The following is a 27,196-nucleotide window of genomic DNA, read 5'->3' as shown; positions in this document are numbered from 1 at the left end:
GGGAAGGGTCAGAGCTCACATCCCTCTGTGACTCAGGTCCCAGCCCTGTCATTTTGCAGCAGGGACACAGGTCAAGCAGCAGACTTGAGTCAGGTCTGTGTAGTGCAGCATGGATGCACTAGCATGGCTGAGAGACCCAGGTTTACATTGCCGTGTGGATGCTCAAGTGAGGGCTTGGAAACATCACATCCACAATCCTAGGTCCCGTAGACCTTAGTGCAGACACACCCTCATTGAGTAGGGGGTAATTTGAAATGTTAGCATTGTTAACTATTTCATTCCCCGGGATGGGTCTATACCTAAACTTAGGTCAACCTAATTACATAGCTCAGGGCTATGAAAAATTTCACATCCTGTGCGATATAGGTTGAGCCAAACACCACTGTAGATACAGCTGCTTGAGGGAAGAAATCTATTGATTAGCTACCAACTCTCAAGCAGGTGGATTTACAACAACTATGGAAAAGCTAATTCTGTCACTGTACTAAGAGCCATGTACACCTTATACACAGTAGATTGCAGGTCAAGCTCTTGTACCAGATATGGACTGCCAACAGAGCCTCTGTGTCAGACAGATACACCGGAGCCGTGTCTGCCAGGAGATCCTTTAACGTACTGCTTGGAATGGCTGGTGTATGCAGTGTTGCTGCAGCCATGTCGGTCCCAGGACATTAGAAAGACAAGGTGGGAGAGGTAATAGTGGTTATGGGACCAACTTCTGTGGGGGGAGAGCTTAAGAAGAGCTCTGGGTGACTCAAAAGCTTCTCACCAAGAGAAGTTGGCCCAATAAGCAATAGTTCCTCCACTGTGTGTCTCCAGGAATGGCAGTTGTTAGATTAAGTTGAATAGGTAATATATGGCACCACCTAGTGGTTGAACAGTAAATACAGTTTAGCAGAGTCTACACTCCAGCTGTGCCACTCTAGCACTTGTGCCTTAAATCCAGTCTCATTTTGTTAGAAGTGGGTGGCACTGGGGACATATCACCACTTAATCCCTCCTTTCCCCCACGGGCATGATCATTCCACACTGGAAATCTTAATGCAGGTTATATATTGTAAACTACATACACTGAGCTCAAAATAGCAGTAAGCCACACTGCCAAATGGAAAAATTGAATTGTTGGAGGGAAGCTGGATGTACTAAATGTCTAAAGTGCTGCAATGGGGAGTTGTGTTTGAAAACTCACAGCTAAGAAAGGTGAGTGCATGAGAGAAAAATCTTATGAATGGTTATTTCTGAGTTAAGGGGATATTGGGATCAGACTAAGCCAAGCTACTCAAGCCTATCTGCATTTTCAGTACATCATAGTTTCCATCTGTGTAACCGGGTACCTATATGACCACCTGTCACTAGTATCTGGCCAGATGACAGGTAGTTTTGCCAAATATTTGCAGAGGCCTTTGAACTGGATTGCCCCTTGATATAATGAGAGGGTACCTCTATCCTGCTCTAAAGCCCTATGGCTAGGGCCCTACCAAATTCACAGTTCATTATGGTCAATTTCACAACCGTAGGATTTGGAAAAAAAAAGTAAATTTCATGCTTTCAGATGTTTAAATCTGAAATTTTATGGTGGTGTAACTGTGGGAGACCCCATGAAACACAGGACTGTGGAGGCGGGGGTGTTGCTGGACTCTGAAGACAGCAACCATGAAGCTTCCTGCAGCCACAGGAGGTTCCCGGAGGTGGGTCTGAGCTCCTCCCCCCAAGAGCAGCTGTGCAGGAGATGGACAAGTCCTGTCCCTCCCCAGCCCAGTGGAGCTAGGAGCCCCCTGGTAGCAGTGGGAGATCAGATTTCACAGGGAAGGGCTTATTTCACTGTCCATGATGTGATTTTTACATCTGTGAAATTGGTAGGGCCTTACCTAGGGCCTTCATTCTACAACTAGTGCCATGTGACCAGACCCCCAAACCTGCCTGGATCTGACTGCGGCATTGGTATCTGGGGGCCTGTTTTTGTCAAGTAGTGCATAAATGTTTTATCAAACACATAGTAAACTAGTCAAGCCAACTTACTGTTTGATTGTTGTCAAGTGGGGAGGGCAGGATATGGATATTCTAGACCTGCCTAACTATAATAGCTCAAATGAGAGACAAACCTCAGCTGCATACCAAGGACAGAATAGTAAGATGGGGTAGGTTTAACTCTGAATAACGGAGGGATCAACAACACATTGGTCTCTTCTCACAAATACAACCTATCCAAAGTAAAGCACACTGTGCCGATACTTCGCCGGTCCAGCTGTATACATATTCAAATTGCTTCATTGAAAAATATAAATGCAAATTAAAAACAATTACTGTAGACAATTAGAGTTAGTCCCTCTCTGGACCTTTCAACTTTTTTTTTAAATGCGTAAAGAGATTTTAATTAAGGTCTCTTGGCTTTAGTGCTACTACCAAAAAAAAAATCCCATGATATTTCAGATGTATCATGACATTGTAGTAGTTCCACTTACCAGGCACTGTTTTATTGACACTGGATTACTGCCATGTTTTCAAAAAGCATTAGCATCAAAAGAGTCTTATTCCTCCCTAAGGTCTCAACAATTATTGCTGATTGTAATTATGCAGAGGGCTGTATGTCCCAACTTCACTTCTGAACTATGAAAGGTATTTTAAAACAACAATTCAGTAGAGGATTGCATTTTTTCCCCCCATAGGTTTTTAGTATTTTGAGCCTCATTTGATATCAGCACTGTATTAATATAAAGCAATTTATTTCTGAGTAAATGACATATAGGGCCAGTCTTTGCAATCAGTTGAAATCGATTTTGGTCTACGCAGGTTCTTATACCACTCTCTTCACTGAAGAATTGGAACACTTTCCAAGTAGTGCTTTAAGTAAGGTGACTAACCTCTACCATGCGTTTGTTCTCTTTCTGTTTGGGTTTGCCCAAATAAGGGATCAATCAGGATCAAGATTACATGCACATTATACAGAATTTGTTCTGTTTCCCGCAATAAAATGAGCATTTGGTAGCCCAAAATACAAAACTGGACACTAGCTTATGGATTTTAAGGGTAAAAAATGCAACACATGTACCATCTATGCAGGATTCCTATGCATATTGAAAAGAAATTGTTTGTAGGAAAAGCACAAAGTAGCCAGCAAGTTTTTTGTTTGGTACAGCACCCAGGAGTCAGACTCATTTGAGTTTTAAGACTTAACTATAATCTAAGGTTAAGTTTAATGGCTCCGCTTACCCAGATTAGATATAAAGAACGCACTTCAGCTTCTTAGCCTAAGTACAGCATGTTCTCCCTTTCTAAGAAAGGGCCTTCTTCCTATTGCTTGTGAAGGCAGAGCAGAAATCACAGACAAAGTGTGACTAATTCCTTAACACAATAATGTAATGCTAGTTTGAAGCCAGTGCAGTTACTCCAGAGATTAATTTGGTTTAGTGAAAAAGCTATTTTCTTGAACAAAAATGTGTTTTCCATTTGTCACTCAAGAGCTGATGATCTGAACTGCAGTAACACCCACAATACAATGCATAGGATAGACACCTTCCAAACACAGAATCAGCCTGTAAAGGAGTGGACTCACCGCTGATTCACCCCCTCATAGCTGGGCATAACATAACATCTTCATCTAGCTCCCCCTGCTGGCAGTCACTCCAGCCCAGCAGTGGTCTGCTTCCTCTCATGACTCAGCCCTCCAACCAGGTCTCAGGCTGTCCAGGGTCTTCACATCACCTTTTCCAGTGGCTAGTAGTGGAACCCAGGCCCTCTGTCTTCTCTGGGTTTCAGCCCAGCACCCCTGTAATAAACATGCAAGGTCTGGCTATTCAGGCCCCCTGCATCCTCTTCTTACCTCAGCCTGTCTGTAGGTCTTTCACACAGCCCCTCCCCGGGATCACAGAGTACGAGGGTTTATCTCAGGCTCCTTGAAGCCTCAGGTTTCACCTTTCCTTCAGGGCTGTGGGTCACAGGATTCCTTCCTAGAGTTCTCCAACAAACCCCAAACCAACAGCATAACTACAAACTACTTCCATCCCTCCCAGTCTTGAATGCTAGTCCTCCCCAGTATTCTACTCCTCACCCGAACACCAGCACTCCAGGATTGCCTCCCTAGAGTCATGCCCTATAAGAGCGCATTCTGCTGTCTCAGGCTTTTCCTAAGTCTCCTGACTTCTACCACCCCAGCCACAGCGCACGCACACTGAGCTTTCCTGGGTCTCCGCTAATTGAGCTTTCCAGGTGGACCTGCTAACCAACTTGCTTAGTGCCAAAGTGCCAGCAGGTGGGTTGACTGAGCACTCAGGCACCTGTTAACTCTCTCAGTACCAGTGTGGGCTTTGCACCACACTGCACAGCCCTTGCGTATAGTCTCAAAGACAGACCAACAGACAGGTAACATCTAAGCAAAATATCACAGATACAGTCTTCTCCACCCCATTCATATCCCCCTGTCCCTAACAACAGGTTGTGGGGCCTCTGCTGTTAGATCTCCATAACTGCAGTCCAAAATAAAGTAACCCAAAAGCTGAGGCTAAATAGACACCACCATCAGCTTGAACTCTAGCCAGTTTTGAAAACAAAGTTAGAAGTAGTTTAAATGTCTCCACCTGCCCCTGAGCCACCTAGCCATGTGAGGGGGTGACCTGTGATTTGAGGCTATGGTTATTAATAAAGCCTTGAACCTGCAGCTGACCGCTTGATGCCATGTGAGCACAGTTCATGGCAGGATCAACACCTAGATCACCACTTTCCTGATTTGATCAAAGGGCTCCAGATATATGATAGTTTTTCCTCAAAGCCCCAGCTCTTGGAATTAGATTATTATTAATTATTTGTATTGCAGTAACACCAAGGAGCCCTGGTCATTGGCCAGGACCCCATTGTGCTAGGCACTGCCCAAACACAGAACAAAAAAAAAAAAAAAAAAAATCCCTGCCCTTAAGAGCGTAAGTTATTATGGGGGGGAAAAAAATCTCTGCTTTTATTTTAAAAAAAGCTTTATTCTCCTTCATAGATAGGGAGAAAAGCTTGAACAGGTGAACTCTAGAAGGTATAAAAACCAGAAGGCAAATCATCCTAACCTAAGATGTATTATTTAAAATCATGTAATGTTTAAGCCAATCTCATGGTTTTTAAACATATGGGGTTGCGCGTAGACACAAACTATGTTTACAATCATTGCCACCAATGACTGATTACAAAGTCAGTTCAAATTTGAAGTGCAGGGACAGGGCTGGAGCAGGGAGCTGAGTGCAAGAGTGAATCAGGAGCTCCTGCTTCTGCAACGTAAGGTTTTACCCTGAACAATAGAAAGCAAATAGACCATCAGAACCCCCAAAGATGTGGAATGTGGTGTTTACACTCACATCATTGGATCTTCTTCAAACTGAGGGACACCACAAGGCAGCTGCACCTACCAACCCTCAGCTGGAGGAGTTCTCTGTCCAAGCATCACAGGAGCCAAGTAACTCCAAAGAAGATACAGATGGAATGGTTTCCACAGCAGAAAGTGACAAACACCAAAAAAAAAACTCTCTGCTAAATTTACTAACCTGAACACCAGGGTGGAAAACAAAACACGGACAGCAACATCAAAATTGAATGCCAGGTCTCTGAACAGGGGCAGATTACTGGCCTAGTTGAGAGCAGGAAGACTGCACTAGGTCCCATGGAATAAGAACAAGAGCTGACATTGGTGTTTTGTAGATGGTGGGGATTGGCCAGGTTTGGGAGTGACTTTCTTGCAGAAGGTCACCTTCTCCCTCTCTGACAGAGCAATGTAAGGGAATCTCCACAACGCTATACTTGCAGTTTCTCTCCCAGACCGTCCTGTCCTGACAATGTTGGGCTACAGCAATGAAGTGACTTGCAAGTAACCCAGAAAGTCTGTAACAGAACCAGGAAGGAAATCTCTTCACTCCCAGCCACATACCTTATGCACAAGGCCAGCCTTTCTCCACCATCACTCATGAGCTTTTTTTGTCCTTTCTCCCCTGCCAAATTGGTAATAGCTCTATTGAAGTGATTAGTATCTAAATCAGCTCTGTCTAAACACATGTATCTCATTCTTTTTTCCTCCTACTCTTCTCATCTGTTTTTTATATCATTACGTTTTGTAATTAAAGCACCTGCAGCCAAGATCTGCACAGGTGTAACACAGCAAGATGTTCTCCAGAGAAAAGTACCAAGCAGCAGGTGAAGATCTTCTTTGCTTTTGAAGTAGCAGGTACAATTGGGTTACAGTAAGAATCGCTAAATGATCAAACACTGCTTTCAAAAGTATACCCATCAGACATCGCCCAGAGGTCAGCTCCCAGACAGTGATCATCATTTTAATGATGAGGGAAAGCATAGCCTTCTCAAAAAGAAAAGGAGGACTTGTGGCACCTTAGAGACTAACCAATTTATCTGAGCATAAGCTTTCGTGAGCTACAGCTCACTTCATTGGATGCATACAGTGGAAAATATAGTGGGGAGATTTCATATACACAGAGAACATGAAACAATGGGTGTTACCATACAGACTGTAACAAGAGTGATCAAGAAAGGTGAGGTATTACCAGCGAGGCAGGGCGGGGCGGGAGAGAGAACCTTTTGTAGTGATAATCAAGGTGGGCCATTTCCATCATACACATTGTAAGGAGAGTGATCACTTTAGATAAGCTATTACCAGCAGGAGAGTGGGGTGGGGGGAGAGAAAACCTTTTAGTGATAAACACCCATTTTTCAACGGTCTGTGTGTATAACAACATCTTCTGTATTTTCCACAGCATGCATCCAATGAAGTGAGTTGTAGCTCACAAAAGCTTATGCTCAAAGTGGCAATGCGCCACTCCCCGGGCTGAAGTGAAACAGTGGCCTGGCTCTATGTGAGTGGGGGCATGTTTATAAGTGCTTACAACCTTAAAGCAGGCAGACTTTCCAAGAACTGAATTCAGTGTGTGATCATTCTAAGAAACTGACATGAGCCCTGACATGCAACCTCATAAAATCAATCTGGCTTCATTTAATCATCATAAAACCAGTCTGGCTCTTGTCACTCTTGAGAGACACAGGACTAGCTCCAGCTGCTGCCTTAGGAACATGACCTATCTTTTGGAAGGGATGCTCTTTCAGAAAATCAAGACAGCTTATTTATTTTAGGGATCTGTGGTGTATGTGTGTGTTTTCTTCTCTTCCAGTGGCTCTTAGTTTTCCCAGATCATCAGGCAGGCAGTGGACCACACCAGTGAAATAGCTAATAGAGGCACATTCTGTTTAGTGGTAATACAATTAAAACTCGTGGCAGGTGGTAATAATAGCAAGCACTTATTTTCGCAGTGCTTTACAGTGAGCTAATTAAACTTTGCAACACCTCTATGAGGGGCATTAGTACTCCCCCTTTACAAATGAGGGAACTGAGGGAGAGATGGAGATGTAGAATCACCTTACTGGACCCAATCCTGCAACTTTACACCTGTGGGACTGATTCACTGGAGTGAACAACAATATCAATTACAAGCACACGTCCAATGAGACAATTACACATTGTAAAACACTACAGGTATCACCAAGGTATATTCATTTCAGTGTTAGTAGGGGCTTCAGGATCAAAGACTCTAGAACATTAGGGTATTTTTAGGGTTCCTATCATCAGCTGTATGAATGTTAGTACATTTTTAGATGCCAGTCCTGCACAGAATTCCTCACAGGTGCAGACAATGACATGCCCAGGGCTCGAGCAGGATCACTGCCCAAGCTGTAGCTTGAAACATCTGAACTTATTTCATCACTGCAGATAGTTAAAGTGACACAGTCAAGTTTAACATGTATTATGTTCCAAATCACACCTTTCAGATGATTATTAAACTTGAAAACTTTAAATCCCTTTTCACTGTTCATTGTTTATTTTTTGCTCTCAGCTAGGACACGGAAAATAGATTAGTCATTTTCACTGTTTTTTCACTTTCTAGTCAACTTAACTGACTGCATAATCAGATACTAGATTTTCGTACAGTACCATCATACCTCAGTGTTTGGGCTGCAAACACAGAGTTTGATCCTGCATTCCTTGTACACTCAAAAGTTCTCACATTAATGGGAGTTTTGGGTGCAAAAGGAATTTAGCATCAGATACAGTCTTTGTGCCAGTAGACAGTCTGTTTGCCTTTCCCTTACTAGCATGCACCTTACGAAGAACCTGATCCAACTCCTATTAGAAAATCAACAGGAAAAAATCCCATTGATTTACTCATAATACATCTAAGGGCTGATGTATTCAAGTTAGCCAGAACTTTCAGACGATTATTAAACTTGAAAACTTTAAATCCCTTTTCACTATTCATTGTCTGCCCAAAAAGAAGAATCTGTCATTCCTCACAAAAAATCATTCCGCACACCCTCACTTGCAATCCTAAATCATATTGTGTCCTAGTCTATATTATGCCCAGTTCCAGTATAGGAAAAAATGGGCAAGAACTTTTGAAAGTCACAGTTCAAAAAAACGTATTCTCTTTGTCTCCCCCAGCAGCACTCTGCTGACCTCAGCCCCCGGTTGATCTCTAATGCTGTCTTTCTTTCCCAGTCTACAATGAAGTTTTGCTCTCAATAAAGCCAGTAAAAATACAGCATAACTCTGCTTGACTTCACGAGAGCTAACCCAGTGTAGCAAAGTTTGGCTCCTAATTCTGAATCAAGCAAATGCAAAAATACTGGCCTTGATTCTGCTCTCAAACTGGTTTTACCCTGGGATAACTTCGTTGGCTGGGATGGCATCACCCCTGATTTACACCAGAGTAATGGAGAGGAGAATCAGACAGACCCAGTTTCCCTTTTCTCTACTCCCTCACCGCTCTGATGGCCTCAGATACAATATCCTGCAGGATAGAGAGAAGTACCTTTCTGGCCAGGCAGTGCTGACCCCAATGTAAACCCAACATGTGAAGGGCAAAGAACTCCCACGTGGCACCTTCCCCTGAGTTCACTTTCCTGACCCCTAGGCTAAGGGAAACCCCAGAATATATTACAATTTACATTTCACCAAAAATGCGCTGGTTTATTTCGTGCTCCGATCTGCTCAAGTTACTAGTTAAGACCCCGATCGTGCAAACAATGTAATAACCTTGCACACACGAGTAGCGCCCTGGGCTCAGTGTGTGTAAAGTTACTAAGCTCTTTCCCTCTGGCAGGGAAACTTCTTCCTAGGGCCTCAAGCCCCACGGATCGCCTGCCTGCCTGCTCGGGGGAGAGATTCCAAAGAACCCCAAATCCGCCAAGCTCCACTCGCTTCATACCAGGACCTGGCCGCGCAGCCTGGTGCCCGCATGTGTCGGAGGAGGCAGGATTGCTCCGGTGTTTGCGGCTCCTTTCATCGCTCTTCTGCGTTGCCGACGTTTGAGCCCGGGAAGAGCGGAGACCGAGGGCCACCTGAGCTCAGGGTCCGAAGTGATGGACGCTTGCGCGCAGGGAGGTGGGAGAAATCCCTCCAGATCCGCTGCTACGCCAGGGCAGCCAGGCAGGTCCCTGCCGCGAGACAGGGGAGTTCTCCGAGGGCAGGGTGCCCAGGGGGCCGGGGCTCTGCGCCTTCCCCTGGCCGGGGGCGGGGGCTCCCTTCCCGCGCCGAGGAGTTTCTCCGCCTGCTTCCATGGTGCATCTTGGCAGCAGAGGGCACCCGCTAAGATATAAAGCAGCCAGCGCCTAGGACTCTCCGAGACAGCTCCAGCCACCGCTTCCAGCCGCCGCCGGGCAGCCCCGCGAGCTCCGGGCTGAGTCTCCTGCTATCTCAGCCGGGTGCTAGGCAGAAGCGCGCAGGGCGCAGCCGGGCAGCCCCTTCTTCCCTTGGGCGCAGGGGAGAAGTGCGCAGAGGTTTTGGACACCCACCTCCCCGTTCCCGGGGGTTGGGAGCAGAAGGAAGGGCTCAGCTATCTCGGCCCTGCAGGCGATAGCGGAGAGGAGCGCAAGGTGCAGAAGTCCAGTCCCCCGACCAGGAGCTGGAGGAGGCGCGTGGCCGGGAGAACCTTTCGGGGGCCTAGGGCAGAAAAGGGCCTGGCGAAGCGCGTCGTCTGCTAAGGGAGAAGGGCGCAGCGGTGTCAGATGCCCAGCGCTGGGCAGAAGCGCGCAGGCTGCAGCAGTACCAGACTGCCTTGCAGGCTAGAGGGGGCAGGGTGGCGGGCTGCAGTCTTCCTTGGCGCAGCGACGAAGGGCGCAGCTGTAGCAGACCCCCGCGCAAGGGAGGAGGGCGCAGGGGGGAGCAGGCAGCGCCACGGGCATGAGCCTGGTCCTGGCGGAGCGGAGCTTCAACCGCACTAACCACAGCTGGGCTGGGGGTTCCGGCAACCTGAGCTGGAAGGAGGGGCCGCTGCGGGCCTGGGCGGCTGGGGGCCTGAGGCGCACGGGGCACAGCGCGGTGGCCGTGTCTCTGGGCATCATCCTGGTGCGGGGCTGCCTGAACCACCTGCTGGTCCTGCTGGTCCTGCTGATCTTCGAGTCCCTCCGGACCCCCATTCACCTGATCCTGCTGAACATCAGCCTCAGCGAGCTGCTGGTCTGCATCTCCGGGACCCCCTTCCGCCTGGCCGCCAGCGTGCGGGGCCGCCGGCTCCTCGCCTGTGCCGGCTGCAAGTGGTACGGCTTCGCCAACGCCCTCTTCGGTAGGTGCGGCTGCCCAGCTCCCGCTGGCACCTAGGGGAGGAAACAGCCCCGCCGCAGCCCCCAGGGGCAAGGGGCGCCGCACGGCAGTTCCCGGGGCCGAGTCGCTAGGCCTCTTCTAGTTCCTCTTCTAGGGCGCTGGCCGTGTGGTGCTGACAGGGACAGAGGCCCCGGGTTCCTTGGGGTAAGGATCCCCACCGTGCATGCAGCCACCTCCCGAGTGGAAGCAGAAGGATACAGACTGGCAGAGAAAGCGGTGCGTGCCTCCACCCACGGGAAAACCTGGCCCCAAAGACCTGTTAGGACAAGACAATTAGGCCCTCCTGCTGGTTTATTCTGTCTTCTAGGCCAAGATTTTCAAACAGGAGTGTCTACATTTGGGCTCCTAAATCCATAACTAGGCACCTATATAAAAGTTGGGGCTGATCGTTCAGAGATGCCCAGCATGCACAACTCCTGTGAATTTCAGGACAGTCTGTAGGTGCTCAGCATCTCTACAAATCAAGCCTCTTTTAAATATGAGTATAGGGGACTAACTGTAGGCACCTAACTGTGGAAGTGTTGGCTCTAGTGTTTGGTGGAGTGTCTTATTAATAACAGAGAACAAACTGCCTTGGTTGTCTGTGGTTTGGGGATGGAGAAGGTGAAGTCAAAGGCAGGTGTTGCTGAGTGTGCCCTGTGTGTTGGTTTCCAAAGGAGAGTCTGGTTGCTATGGATTTTAGTAAGCCATCATTGTCTAAATGGTTCCTTTTAAATCCTTGCATGTTGGACCATAGTTCTGTGCACTTCTCCACAAAGGGAGCATTGTTCAGTGGCAGAGGTGTCAAACCCTACCTCCATCATCCTAACCCTCTCCCTCTTTCTTCTCATTTGTCACTTGTCCAGTAGAAACAACGAGGAGTCTGGTGGCACCTTAAAGACTAACAGATTTATTTGAGCATAATCTTTTGTGGGTAAAAAAGCCACTTCTTCAGGTTTTTTACCCACGAAAGTTTATGTCCAAATAAATTTGTTAGTCTTTAAGGTGCCACCGGACTCCTCGTTGTTTGTGTGGATGCAGACTAACACGGCTATCCTTCTGATATTTGCCCAGTAGAGTTCCTTATGGGATGAAACTGCATATGCCTGGTCTTGCTCAAAGATGAGTTGTTTCTGGGAACTCTGAAGACCTGCGTCTTTTGAACTTAAAACAAGCAGGAAGAATGCTCTTTGCTTTAACAAAAAATTCTACCATGTATCCCCCCCTTATCCTGGCAACGCTTTGCTAGACACATCATCTATAGACGTTCTGAGTTTTAGGTGACCATGGAGTTTTAGGGCCGCCTTGACTAAATGTGTACAACCGGAGCCTATTCAGCCTGTCAGTTGATGTCAGTATGGATTATGGGCACAACTGAAGGGCTAAGCAGGCACCAGATTCTCCTGCCTGTAATTTACTGTTATCACTGGCTCACAGGCCAATCACACTTACTATTATTGATATTTATTTGTATTGCATCAGTGCGTACAGGGGAGACCAGCACATAGCTCTCACACTCCTGTGCACCCCAGCCCCCCTTCCTCCAGGCAATCACGCATTTACCCTTCTCGCTTCACCCAGACTCAAACACCTTTGACCTAATTCCCTGGTACTTCACATTCACTCCAGCTGCTGGAAGAGTGCTTCTCTGACACCTACCAAATATCAAAATCCTCTGTGAAACTGAATTGCTTTTCTCCACCCAGCTCTATTACTGAGGTCTGCATTTAAAGTGGCAGCATTTGCTAACAGCTACCACCTAGTGGTAACAAAACTAGCAGGGTTTCCCCCTTTACTTAGGGTTTGTTTACATGAGGAGATAGACCAGAATGGCTGTTTTGTGGTAGCTCCCCAGGGGGATACTATATTATGGAATAAATCACTTTATTTCAGAAAAATTAGCATGCTTCCAAAGCAAAGCAGTTATTCTGGAATAAAATGACTATTGTGGAATAGAGTATCCACATGGGGAGCTATCTGCAATAGCTATTTGGGTCAATTTCCTCATATAGATAAAATATAATAACTGTGACCACTAATGTAGCTATGAATTATGCAGATTTGGGATTTTATAGCTAAAACAAACACATGGGAACAATGCAGAGAACAAGCCTAGTGAGCATGGGATGATGGTCTACAGCAGGGGTTCTCAAACTTCATTGCACCATGACCTCCTTCTGACAACGAAAATTACTACAGGACCCCAGGAGCGGGGACTGAAGCTTGGGCCCGTCCATGCCCCACCACGCTGGGTGTGGACAGGGCAAAGCCAAAGCCCCACTGCCCCAGGCTGGGGGGCCAAAGCCCAAGGGCTTCAGCTCCAGGCAGGGGGCCTGAAACCTTAGCTCTGCCGCCCAGGGCTGAAGCCCTCGGGCTTGGGCTTGGGCTTTGGCTTTGACTCTGGCTCCGGACCCCAGCGAGTCTAAGCCAGTGACCCACTTTGGGGTCCCAACCCGCAGTTTGAGAACCACTGGTCTATAGTCAGTGGGAGTTTCACACTGACCTCTGTGGAGGCAGGATCAGCCCCTTGGTCTGTCAACAGAAATAAACAAGTGATCAGAAGAAAGTGGTGCTGCCAGGAGCAGCTTGGGACCGATATTGTTATATCCAGATGTATTTTAATGCTGCCATCCTGATGGGGATTTTTTTTTTTTGCAGTTGCAGCAGGATATTTGTTTGAAATTAAAAATCTCACATTTATTGCAGGATCATTTCAAATGCCTGATCCTGTAGCTGTTCCCTTCAGTAAGAAGGGAGTACTCATGAGAGGAAGGGCATTAGGATCGGGCCCAAGGGGTTCAACTGGCTGCATGTTCAGAGACTTTGCACTTTCCATCTATCCCTACCCTGCGTGCTTGTTTCTCTCCCAGTGGGAGAATTCGGCAAAGCCAACTGTGCCTATACTGAGCAGCAGCTCTGACGGACTCATGGGGTGAATCCTGCAGGGCCAGAGTCAGCAAGAGTTGACATGTGCCTGCAGTGGGAGTCATGACTGAGTAAGGACTGCAGGACTTGGCTCCATGGGAATAACCCCCTTCATCTTTCTGACTCACTAACACCATGCCCATCTCTTTCCTTGCAGGAATTGTCTCTCTGATTTCCCTTTCCACCCTCTCGTACGAACGCACAGTGCTCAGGAGGTGCATGAAAGTGAACGTGTCCAGCTACCAGAAATCCTGTCTCTTTATTGCAGGCTCTTGGTTCTACTCCTTGTTTTGGACTTTGCCTCCTTTGTTTGGTTGGAGCAGCTACGGTCCCCGAAGGCCCAGGCACCACCTGCTCAGTAGCATGGCACTCCAGGTCTCCTAACAATATCTCTTACATCATATGCCTCTTTATCTTCTGCCTTATATTGCCTCTTCTGACAATGATCTATTGTTACGGGAAAATAATGAGAGCAATCAAAACGGTAAGTGTCTTTTCTAGCTTCTCTAACATAGGGTGGTTGTAACTGCATTCTTCTTTTCTCTTTACTGAATGGGGATATTCTTAGAGTTCTTCCTGTTGCAGGACACTTGATATCCATGTCTGCCTATCAGGAATGAAATCTGCCATAAAGCAATATGTGGGGAGCTATGATCCTGCTCCCACTGAAGTCAATGGGTGTTTTGACACTGACTGATGCCAAATGCTGAACTTATTGTGGTAGTTGTGGGAGGCTCCATCAGAGAATGGCATGCCCCTTTATGTAAATAAATGTAATAGAAAGGTGATCCCTGCGCCAAAGAGCTCATGGTCTGAGTCAGTTTCAATCTACTTTAGTTGTGGTTTGCAGCTATTGGTCTAGATTCTCTATCTGCTCCTAGACTCAACACAGCTGTAAATCCAGCTTAACTGGCCGGGGATATCTCTGGAGCAGAGGTTGGAGAGCTAGCAATAAAGACTGTATAGAATGAAACAAATATCTACCAGATTATGGAAAGTGAGGATAATGACTATTATTATTATTAGTCAACGCATTTCTTGCTGCAGTATCCAGGTGCTCCTGTATTCTCTGGGCGGCTCTGGTACTTTGCTGTTCACAGGACCTAGTGCACTGCATTGCTGCACATCAAGCAGTGTTACTTCGTGTGCAACAATCTACTATGACATGCTTTGGACAATTCAAGGTTCTGGTCATAAGTAGCTGTAATTGGGTGAGCAGATGTGCAGTGTAGAAAGTAGGGATTTTATTTTCACAAAGCTTTGAATGACTGTGTTCACTAGTGCAAGCTATATGTACTAGGGGCTTTCCAAAGTTAGTGGAGAGACACGGTCCCTGCCTTGAAGAGTGCACAGCAAAAAGTGATCAGGAGAAAGTGGTGCCTCCAGGAGCAGCTTGGGACCGATATTGTTATATCCAGCTGTATTTTACTGCATTTGACTCTTTTGTTTCCCCCATCTTTAAAATGGGAATTCAGTGTTGCCAACTCTCATGATAAAACTGCAATCTTGCAATATTTGGTGGCTTGCTTAAAGCCTCAGCTCATGGAGTCATGTTATTACATGAGAATCTCAGCTTTCATTTTTTTAAAAGTAGGTTTCTACCTCTCATGGTTTCAGAGAATATCTTGAAAACTTGAACCATAATGGCTCAAAAACCAGAAGACAAATAAAAAGAATCCCAAATATTATATTTTTAACAATCTCATGATTTTTGGGAAGCCTGATTTATGATTTTTGAAGGCTTGGGATTGGCAATACTGATCCTTGGTAAAGTTCTTTGAGATCTACAGATGAGAGCACTGTGTAAAAGCCAAGTGCTGTTACGTGTTTGCATAGTTAATATTTTGTTAGTGCTGTATGTACATACAAGCACATATGTCAATAAGGGACTTTAATGTCTTTTTGTCTCTAAGAACTTACACAATACTTGATCCTGCCACAGCATAGGGGGCTGGACTTGATGGCCTCTTGATGTCTTTTCCAGCCCTATATTTCTATGATGTAATGGCTCCAAAAGAGCGTACTCAGTTATCTGCATCTTTAAAAAGTCAATGAGCTAAATTCTTCACTGATTTGAATAGAGTTGCATAGGGTGTAAGACAACACAGACCTGGGCCCCTAATCCTAGTGTAGATTACATCATCTGTAATTAACAAGTCTGTCTAACATGGCAACTCCCAAACACTTTGACACAGCAATTTATTTAAACTTCCTTTAAGGAAGGAAATGTACACACACAAATCTATGTTTATAACATAGGCCAACAAATGCCAGATGATACAGAGTTCAGGATGATAAACTATGTTTATCTCATATGAAGCCTGATTTAAAACTCACTGAAGTCCATGGGACAAGTTTCTTTTGGATCAGGCCCTAGTGTTGCTAGTTATTGTACTATGCATAACATCGTCGGTGCACAGATACCATTGTAACAGGAGTATTATAACTATTTGCCATGTAGTGTAGCACCTACATGCATAGACTGACAGCCTTAGCTTTGGATCTACATCCAGTTGCTGGTTTGACTGACAGTATTTACTTCCCTGGACCAACATTTTTTGTTTGCTAAAAAGAGGATCTGGGCAAGGGCTACAATCAGGGCTACACTGAAGAGCTCGGTATAAAACATGTTGCCAGAGTGCTACAATAAGAAGAATGCATTTTTTAAAATCAGATGTGTCTGTCAACCTCTTATTTCAAAAGTTGTCACTTGCATATGACACGCTGCCTCATGTAGCTCCTCCTGGCATTTAAACCAAAGCTGACTCTGTAAAGACATATCCTCAGTGCGGGACATGTGTCTGCATTGACTTCCAGGTGAATTGGACTAGGACCTAACATAGGACAAGTCAGATACACAGCAGTTTAGAAATGATGTTAGATAATCAGTCTATTCACAAATATATGTATTTTGGTTCCTCTGTTTTAGTCATGACCAAGAGCTGCTAGGCTGACTTTATTAATGCTTCAGGGATTTGTTATTACTACATTTATCAAGGTGTTAAACTGGCTTGTGAGAAACACAAGAACTCTTCAGTAATATTGGAAAATACACCCTAAAGGATTATGCAACCTGGACAAAGTGTCTCGCTACATATATAGAATCCTGGTCTCTTTCTTGAAGACACTTACCTCTGGTGTCATTTTATGAATGAATCAGGGAGGTATTTTTAGCATCTTGAATTGTGGTATTGCTTTGAGTTCTAGTGGCAGACAGTTATGTAAGAAATCATTCCCCCCGGCTTTTAAAATGTGCAAAGAACTAGAGATTAGTTCTAGTTCACACATTCCTAGCAGAACACTCAAAAAGAGAACACAAATTCACAGAAATCCTCTAGGCTAACCTGCCTTTTATTTTATTCACGTTTAATTCACTGAAGATGAAGTGTATATATAGGCTGATGTGGAGGAACAGCAGTGGGGTGGGAGACTCCACTGGGAAGTGCTGTCTAAAAATTGATGGTGTATGTGATGCTAAGGACAAAAAATGGGCTATAAGAATGCTTATTTGTGATATTTCTTTTTATTTGTTTTTGAATGTGCTGGGCATAATAAACTATATTTTTGTTCATCCGTGTGATGAGGTCACCTATTTAACAGTTCTAAACTGTACTCTAGTGATGTTCATTAACTACTCTCATTGGACTGGCTCAGCCAATCACAACTCAGTTTTCTATAATTCACATGATGGCATCAGGGAGGCAGTGCAGTCTGTTTGAGTTCAGGAGGAGGCTCCAAGAGCTGCCAAGGCCTAATCCCAGCTCTGAAATGTACCTTGGTCAAATCTTAACCATTCTGTGTTCACCCATCTCTCGAGTGGGGATAATGGGGTAGACATTTCAAGTCACAAATAGTACTGGGGTGTCTGCGTTCCACTGACTTTCAGTGAGAACTAGTTGCCTAAGTGCCACTTGTGCCTTTGACCTCCTCACCCTATTGTACTTTCTTGCCCACATCATAAGGATGTGTGGGGATTAAATGATATTTGCCCACTGCTTTGGAAATGTAAAGCACTATGTAAGTGTGAGCTATTGGTTTATATATTAATGTGCAATAAAATGGTGTACCTAGCTGCCTAGTTAGCAATACATTTCCAAACCGATACCATAATCTAGTTGACAGCTGCTCTGTCCATCTGCAAGCTGGAATCAGCAGATCTACATTGTTTAAGCAAAGTGGAAGGTTGACCTAAGTGTAGAAAAAGAGGAAAACTGTGCATTTGACAATTACACAAGGGCAGTGGGCAGCTATCCAAGCCAGATCCACTAAGCTAAATCTATGCTTTAATAATCCTTCAGATCTGATTAGTCCCTTTCAAAACTAGCATCTTAATAAGCCTACCTGAAGGGGGAAAATGGAATAAGCTTTTAGCTCCAACACATTTTGGCGTACTGTCTACTTCACAAAGAGGCTCTGGCTGCTGCGTGTGGAAAAGCTCCCATTAGGCATTAACATAGAAACATTTCCAGCTCCCACCCGTGCTGTTTTGTAAGTCAGGGCCTTGATGGTCGCACAACATCCCATTTGGATGGAAGGGTCCTGCCATTATTGATCTCATACAGAGTTGGAATTAAAAGGAAACACTAAACAAACACAATGGGCAGATCTTCAGCTGGTATAAATCATGTAGCTCTATTGAAGTCAATGGACCCAGTCTTGCAAACCCATGCTGATGTGAACAGTTCCTTTGAAGCCAAAGGGACTAATTCAATGAGTATGTTTTTTCAGGATAGGGCCTAGAGAGATGTGGAAATACACCTGTAATAAATGATATCTAAATTTGGCCCTTATCCATCCATATATAACCCTAATAGGATTTGCACTTATAACCTGTACTGCCAAAGCAGGTTCCCTATCAATTTAGCCAAAGAGATAGTTCAGGTATTTAGAGCAAAATTGTTTCATCAAAACAGGCTCATCCTATTCCAGTAGAGGTCACTGTTTACATGTGTTCTGTGCTAAGTTTGGATGTGTGTGTTCGCAGCTTGTTACACCCTGCGATAAGGAAAAATGGCACAGATAAACGGACTTCTTTTATATAAAAGATTGCATGTTGCCCATATGAGTAGGAATATTAGTGAAAGAATAGCTGTGCCATTGCATACATCAGGATAGTTACGTGACAAAACCCTTGGCATGTGTCACATAATCCTTCATCTTCTATCAACTTGTTGAATTTAGGACGGAAATAACCCCCACTCCTGAGTTTCGTAAAACAGTACTTTATTTTAGCAGGTTTCTAGGTGTAATATGACAACAGTTCAGAAGAGGGAACGCCACATACTTTTTATGGTGGTATCCATGGTTACCTGCTACTTCCTCTGTTGGATGCCATATGGGATAGTATCTTTGATTGCAACATTTGGCAAGCCAGGAATAATCACTCCAACAGTAAGCATTATCCCATCCATTTTGGCAAAAACTAGCACATTTGTTAATCCTGTTCTCTGTGTGCTCTTGAACAAACAGGTAAGAATTTCACTTTGTTTGTATTTACTCTAAAACACAATTGCTCCTTCATATTAGATTTGTGATCAGTAAGTGCTATTGTTAAAATATATGTAACAATTTTGTATGGAGACCTGTCTGAAATGAGCTGGGGTGTCTCAGTCCCTTTCTAATGGACTGTTGGAACACCCAGCCTCACAACGAGTTTCAGGTAAAATGACAAAGGTTTAGCCGAGTTGGCATGTAGTCTGTCTTTTCATTCCTCTGGAGGTGATCATTAGGAAGTAGGGCACAGTAGTGGGGTCACTATGAGGTAGCTTGCACTGCCACTGCCCATTCTATGCGTGCTCTATTTCATAAGACATAATTGAGGTCTTGACTTGTTCTGGAGTCCCTTTGTCCCCTATTTGTGACATCACCCTTCTCTGGTGATGCATGCAGCGCAGTTACGCATTAACAATCTGTAATTAATATGCTTTGTCCTGCATCACACACAGCAAATGTATTTTCTTATTGAACTGCACTCTGGTGTTAAAAAAAATAGTTTTTGTCAATAAAAGTAACCCAAGAGAAGTCTACTAATGTCCTTGTGTTGCTGACTTGCTCTCCCACTACAGATGGGGAGTAGCTTTCTGGCCTCATTTTAAGTTTTTTTTGGAGAGGATCCATAGAATGGTCCCTCCCATTTCCCCTTTATCTATAGCTCCCTAATCCTGATTCACAGTTACCCCGCAAGTTAGAAGTTGTGAATTGCAACGGAGGCGATAAACCACATTTCTGGTTTCCTGATCCTTTGGCTTCTCAGCAGTTGGCTAGTGTTCAGGCACAAGCGAGAGCAGCCTGAAAGCTGGCTGAACATACATTGACTGCCAATGACCCCAAGAGGCCAGTATGCCATCTGGGGATTACAAGGACATGTGGGGAGACCCAGCCAGGGAAGGGGAATGTTGTAGGACCTGCTACAGTGGCTCTCTACTCAGTTCAAAGATAATCCCTTTGTTGGGGCAGACCTCTGGTGGTCATCTGAGCCACTTTCAGGGCAAGTAGTTTCTGGCAGATCAGTAAAAACCTGCCTAAATGTACTACAGGATATGGTCCTACATTCATTCTGAATAGACTATGCACAAATTAAAGCAGGGCAAAGGGCTGCAGAGATAAGCAGTGCACGGTGAATGCTGAGAGGTTGTCATTGCTTGCAGCATCATTCTCAGGCTCTTTCTTTGTCCAGACAAATCCTTCCCAGCAATGGCATGATCCTGAGGAGTGATGATGAATTGCATATAGCCTCCATCATGCTAAAAATTGGTGTTGCAAAGATATAAATAGAGCTGATTGTCTATGGAGCTGGATGGAGTGACTCAGATGAGCAGAAAAAGGAAAATGTTGCACAAACAGCAAGCAGAAGAAAGACTTAAAACACCGGAACTTAAAAGTGATAACACAGCACGTAACTGAGTGGGGGAATGATAAGCTGACTCCACTCTTCTGATCAGCACCACAGCTTTACTTAAATAGAAAGCTCATGCTCAAATAAATTGGTTAGTCTCTAAGGTGCCACAAGTACTCCTTTTCTTTTTACACACAAAGGCAACATTAGTCTTGGAAACTAGACAGGAGGAAATGTCCAGAAGCTCCTTTTGGTATCATTTCATTTACTGGCAAGTTAGTCTCACAGACATAGAACATGCTAGCGTGCACACACAGTAACGCTTCCAGCAGTGCACAGCAATTTTACTATTTATTGCAGCAGTGCCCACAATGTGCTAGGCGCTGTCAAAACTTTTAGGAAAGGCCAGTCCATGCCTGAAGAGCTTAGCAGCTAAGGAAAGGTAATTTGCATTATTTTCCCTTGAGCTCCCAGTGTTCCTACCTGGATATATATTGACAGCCTAGTTATAGTGAGTAGGGATGGAAGAATGCACTCTATTGAGTATTGTCCAGAGTAAATTAGAGGCTAAAACCAACAGGAAGATTCAAGTCTAGTTTCATGAGAGGAAGTGTCTCAGTGATCTGAGGAAAGAAAAGAATGGAAGAATCACAGAGAAGGGAATAGAGGGGTGGCTAAATGGGGATGAATGTAATGTGCTATAGGGGAATACCAAGAGGGAGAGGTAGAAGGGAGCGATTCCATGAGAATATTGAAAGCCATGAGTTTTTCGCCAAATGTTCAGTTACACTGAAAGTGATAAAAGTTGGCGGTGATAGAGTTGTAACTTGTGCTTCTCTGTAATGGTGACGTTTCCAGCCCTAGCTCTTCTTGTCCTTACATGCATGTTCTCTTTCATACAGGGCTTTCTTTAGGCACCTTCTTTGATTACATTAACAATGTTCTGATCAAGGGTCAACCAAATTCTGAGCTGGCATCCCGACTTGTAGCCTAAATTCAGTGTTAGTGATGAGGTTCTATTTCCCTTGGCTGAATAGCAAGGCCCTGCCTACACTGGAGAAATGAGCTGCACTTAAAAAGACCATGGTTTGAATGCTTGTGTGGACAGGGATGATAGATTTTGAAGAGTGTTAGCTGGTCCTGGGCAGCTGGAGGTGGCTCCCAGGGTCTCATATTAGTCTAGACAGGGCCTAAGGGTTCTCAGGTCACTCTGCTTGTGGAGAAGACCTCAGAATTTTACTCCCCACTTGTGACCTGCCCGTCTTTGCTGTGGTGATGAAGAGAAGCATATATGTTTTCAGTTTGAATATTGTGGGGAACGGTGAAAAAGGAGCTGCTCTGTTTGACCTGAAACATTTCAACAGCCAGGAGTTTGGGAACAGATAGTTTCTCACAATCTAAAAAGAAGCTGTGGGTCACAATTCCTGCATTATTATTAAGGACTGTGGTTTAACATTTGGCCAGTACAGTAAATGTTTACCCATAAGGGTGAACTCACTGGCGGCTCTTGCCCGAAACAAAATCTAGGCCAATGTTTTTATAATTAAAAACTTTTCTAACAGCAGCATTTTTGTTTCCAGCAGAAACAGGTGCTCAGAAGAATAAACTTGCTTGGCACTAGATGAAGAGGAGCATGTAATTGGCTGCCTTTATGATTCATAATAATTTTCAATGGGAGAGTGCTGTGTTGTGAATGCATTTTAAGTTCTATTGATGATTTCTCCCTGCTATGTTTAGAAAAAAAACACACACACACACGGTCCAGGCCCAAACCTTCAAACCTCTCCCCCATCCATGCTAGCATTCTGTCAATTCCCACGTCCTGGCTGGTGAAGGAGAAGGACCCTGGTGGTTTAGGAATCCCACAAAGTCCTTCCACACTTACCCATGGCTGCCATCTAGGAATCGTTCCATTCCACATGACCACACACATTTCATATCTTGTTTTAGTTAGGGAGATTTGAGCACTGCAGAAAATCAGTCTGAGTCCCTACGCTACTGGGAGATCCTGTGTCAAAGCACTGAGACTCAGTAGTGCAATGCATAGTTATCTGCTTCAGTGAACAGCAGAATTATCCCTGTGTTACAGATTAGGAAGTTGAGGTCAAGTAACTTACCCAAGGTGATGTGAGAAGACTGTGTCACAGACAGTAAGAGACCCCGCAAATGTCCTGGCTCCCACTCCTGTTTGTTAATGATTTGGACCTTGTTTCTGCTCTAGGCACTGCAGTGATTCAGCCAAAAAACTGAACTCTGCCTGTAAATTAGTCGATAACTGCAGATTCAAAGGTACTTGTATGGGAGTCCCAGACATAAGAGGGCTAACACAGGTGTATTTACTCTTACTTCCCGACTAGTATCCTGAACACAGACATCCCCCATTGACTGCAGTGGGTCAGGATTACAGTCTCTTGTTGATCAATGTGATGTGCTCTGTTTGAACTTATAAGGCTAGACTGTGACCATGCACTGGAGTGGGAGAGAGTACGTACGCCCCTTTATCCCCACACTCGCTGCCCAGACACTGGGTCCAATGCACAGGAGGAAGTGGGGCTGCACTCTTGCTAGCTCCCCTTCCCAGAGACAATGGCAGGAAGGGGTAGACACAGGCAAAGATTTGTCTCTGCCCTCTCCAATCAGCTGAGCGAGTCCACAGGGGCAGGAATTTCCTGTTGGTAGAAGCCAAGAGTCAGTTGCTACCTCCTGGGAGCAAAGAAGAATTGAGACGATAGCCAACCAGGCCATTGGTGGTTAGACATAGTGGCTGAAATGAGAGCTCAGCCTACCAGCGACAGCTGGGCCCAGGGTGGTCAAAGTTCAGGAACAAGCTGATGGACAGTACCACAGTGACAAGCCAAATGCCAGAGGGCAAGCCTGAGTCATAGGCTAGAGGCAGAGCCAAGGATCAAAGTCAGCCAGAGGGGAGCAAAGCAAGAGCAGGCACAGGTAGCAGGCTGGAGCAGGGCTGGAACACAGCAGGAGCGAGGACAGGAAGCAGGGCAAGCACAGCTACAAGCACCAAACACCTTGAGCAGCAATTGAGCTGTTGTGGGAGCCAGGCTGATATCAGGGCTGCTAAACCAGCAATCAATCAGGTGCTGTCACTACTCTGTCAGTTCCAAGGCAGGGCAGCTGGGTTCGTTGGTTGCCTAGCAGTGAAGTTAGTCAAGGAGCAGGGGAGTCTGGCCCGCACAGATCACAATTCCTGGAAGTGCTACTCCTAGGGTGGTGCCTCAAGTCATAATCTAGCCTATAGTCAACAGGGACGGGCCTTTAAATGCCCTGAAAGCTCTCATCTCTCTCCTTGTTTGAGTAGCACATACATGGGAGTGCTTTCAGGATGCATTTAGCAAGTTACATTGCCATCTATTGACAGCTCTAAGAATCTTTAAACATAATCCTCAGACTGCTCGCAAGTTAAACTGGACCGAGAATCTGCGGAGGCTTAAAGGTGGCTTGGAGCTACCTTTCCTTACTCCTCCCCTCCCCCAACCAGGATTGAACCCAGGAATGATTGATGAAGGTTTGGATATTGAACACCCCAATGTTCAGATCTGGCCCTGAGGGTTGGTTTAGAGCCACTACTGTTCTTCTGTATGGTTCTCCAAGGCACTAGCAGGGATGTTTCCTTTGGGTCTTAGTGCTTTAAAATATTTTTAAAACCATTTCTAGGAAATATTGGAAAAATCCCATCTGTACCCCGATACCTGCTAGCGCCCCAGGAAAGTGCATCTGTGTGCGGAGTGTTTGCCAACCCGGCTAAGTGTAGCTTTATTCCCAACACATTATTATACCTCATAATAAGGGTCACAAATTAGACTACGCTGCTTTACTTGCCACCTGCCAAAATCCAGTCCCTTTCTTTCCTCTCAGTGCTAATAACCAAGGGAGGTTCAGAACAGAATGGACAGAGGCTCATTTGGTGATGACAGGTGCTGTCTGTCTGCATGGCAGTCTTGCTTGCCCTACTGCTTTAGAGTTCTGTACCTGGCATCCGGCTGTCAGCTGCCACCCGCTACATCAGAGTAACCAGAAATAAACTGAGACTTGTCACAGTTCAATTCATCACCTATTGCAACGTGGCGGGGAGAAGGAAGCTGGGAGTAAGAGGGCAAAACTGAACGTGGTTTGGGCTGATTCTCCTCTTGCGTACACTATTTCGTTCCATTTACTACAATGCATTCGTTCCATTTACTCCTGACTTCCACTGTCATCATGTTGAGGACAATCAGCTGCTTTGTGGAGGATTTTTGCAGGTCAGCACAATGATCATATCCAGTTTAAGCTCTTTCCTCTCCCAGAGTGACTATCCCCCCACTTGTTAAATACTAATGTAAACTGGCCTCTTTGGTTTTAGTTCGGTTTGGGTGGTTTTGTATGTGGGTTTCTTTTTCTTTAGCAAATGGTCCGTTCTTGTTGCTGTCATCTCTATCTGTGTCAAATACGTAATACTTCAACCAAAGCCCGCCGCATTTCCTAGACCATGGAGATTGCTGTTAAAAGAGGGGTGAGGTTCTTTTGAAAGGGGATCTTCAACCCTTGCATCAGAGTCAGAAGCCTAGTGAATGGGATGCATTAGGATCTGTTCAGTCCTATGTTTATGAAGAGTTCCTCTTGAAGGGAGTAGATCCTAAAAACAAGCAACCTATATTCTCTCCTTGTACTTCATGTGGAACTGAGCTATAGCTTGATAGTGAAGTTTGAACAGAAGATCAATCAAAATAAAGGGAAATCCATCCTTAAAGCTGTATATCTATGAGCAAAGTTGAAAAATTCTAGCAGGGAGGTAGGGATTGTGTTGGGGTCTGCATTTGGTTTTCCATTGTGTGTAGTGGCGTATTGCTCCTGCACAGAGACTCTTCCTTCCCTTTTATAGCCAGCTAAGCTTCATTACCCCACCACTTCCTGAACCCTGGAGGGTGTTGCTTTTGAAACAGTCCACATTTTGTCAGCTCATTTGGGTAGCAAAGCTGTGTTTAAAAAGGGGATGGCCCTCATATTGGCTGACAGTAGGGATTAAACTGGGGATTCCCAGAGCTAAAATCATGGGGCTCTACATCTTGAGTTAAAAAGATAGGTTATGTAAGTGGGGGCTGTAACACAGTTGTGTCACAGTAGTGCATGGAGTGGGACCTGTAACACACACTGACAAGTGGGTTACATTAACAGGCTTCTTGGCCAGTTCCTCAGATTTATTATGCACAGGATGAAGTGCAGGGAGCTAGTAATAATATAAAGTTTATTATGCACAGGATGAAGTGCAGGGAGCTAGTAATAATATAAAGTTTATTCTTCCTCTCTCAAGTTTGTGTGATGTGATCCTTAAGGGGCTGCTCGAGACTATGTTTTTAGTGTACACTCTCCTAAATTTCAGTTTTTCAGTTTTTTTTCTTCTTTAGTTCTACAGGTGTTTAATCACTTTAGTAAAATGTGGACTGTTCCCTCAGTGTACTAAAAACATTCTAAATTCAAAAGAGAGCCAAAACTTTGAGACAGCTGGCCGGGTAACAGAGATTCCCCTGTCTCAAACGCCGGTGGATGAAAGGCAAAGCAAAAATAACACTCAACGCTCTTCAAAAAACCAAAAGACTCTTGTGGTTCATTACAAAGTCTAGATCAAAAAGCTGCTTTTACAGCCTTCCATTCAACCTCTGTGTTGGCCCAGCAATGAAAGAATGTCCCAATTCCCAATAGAAATGAACAGTAGGACGAACATAGAAGACATCACCAAGGCCCATAGGACTCTCACTACACAACGATATTAGGTTTATGTCTGCCAAGAAGAATAAGATGCAATACAGATCACGCTTGGAGATTGTCGGCTAGCAGCCTTTCACACTTCAGCATGTATGCCCTAAATCTTACACATTTAAGAATACCACATGTATGCAAGCTACTGGAATAGATTTCAGCTTTGCCAGTAATACAAACATTACTGGCAAAGAAACATTTTTACCTAGAAACGTCAACAAAAGTTTGTGACCCTCTTAATTCTGAAGTAATGGTTGCTCTGTAATGGTTTCTTCTATATCATTTCTGGAATGGTAGATGACCTCTTATTGCCATCAGAAGTGCTGATTCACTAGCACTGAAATCATCTTTCCTGGAAATACCTCTTCTGGGCCAGTAACACTGCAGCATGGTGAACTGAGAGAAATACCTGTGTTATCTACGCTACCTAGTGACAGAGCGAGAAACAGGCTCCTAACCTCCCTTTCTGTCTTTATTTCTTAGTGTTTTGGTCTCTGTTCACCTAGCAGCATTTTGTTCACGAACACGTACAAAAATGCTAGACCCCAAGGCTTGAAATCCTAACATGGGGAGCTGCATGAGCACTGACTTATCAGCCCCTTAAGTCACAATTCTTAGTGTCAATGCAGAAATGCAAATTGTTTTTAAGCAAAATGACTGTGACTCCACTACACCAGTTGCTTAATTGAACCATCGAGCTTCAAAAGCTATCAGATGCTGTTTTGTTGGTTTAATATTTTTATCCTCCTTTGCCAGTCAAGAAATATGCTGATCTGAAGTCTGCCTGATATTGCCTGTGTTATGATAAGCTACTCTGATCTCTTCTGGTCTTAGAATCTAGGAAACAGTAAAGAATGGTTTGTCTGGCATTATTTTGCACAGCTTAATTGTCAAAATGCCAATGGTGTGCTTGGCCCCTGAACATACAGGACAGTACCTGGCCTAAGGAGCTAACCATCTCTGGCTCTCTAGGCTAGAGTTTTCTGCTAGCATTTCCTTCCATTGCTCCCAGCTGCACAATTCCACAGGTGGTAGCAACTGTGAGAGTGCTGGAGAAGACAGTGCAGCTTCTG

At 44.9% G+C, this 27,196-nt stretch overlaps 1 protein-coding gene across 1 annotated transcript in view; it reads left to right on the top strand.

Annotated features, from left to right (window-relative positions):
- The first annotated feature begins 9,648 nt into the window (after positions 1 to 9,648).
- CD40LG (CD40 ligand) overlaps positions 9,649 to 27,196 on the top strand; it is a 52,465-nt gene continuing 34,917 nt past the window's right edge. The window contains 4 exon segments of the mRNA XM_074962704.1: positions 9,649 to 10,595; positions 13,695 to 13,867; positions 13,869 to 14,021; positions 18,773 to 19,006. Coding sequence (XP_074818805.1) covers positions 10,214 to 10,595; positions 13,695 to 13,867; positions 13,869 to 14,021; positions 18,773 to 19,006 — 942 coding nt within the window. The 5' untranslated portion in view covers positions 9,649 to 10,213.

This window comes from Natator depressus, chromosome 9, assembly GCF_965152275.1.
Source record: "Natator depressus isolate rNatDep1 chromosome 9, rNatDep2.hap1, whole genome shotgun sequence".
Taxonomy (NCBI): domain Eukaryota; kingdom Metazoa; phylum Chordata; order Testudines; family Cheloniidae; genus Natator; species Natator depressus.
Note: the sequence above shows the minus strand (reverse complement) of the source record. Positions and strands in the feature narration are given on the sequence as shown.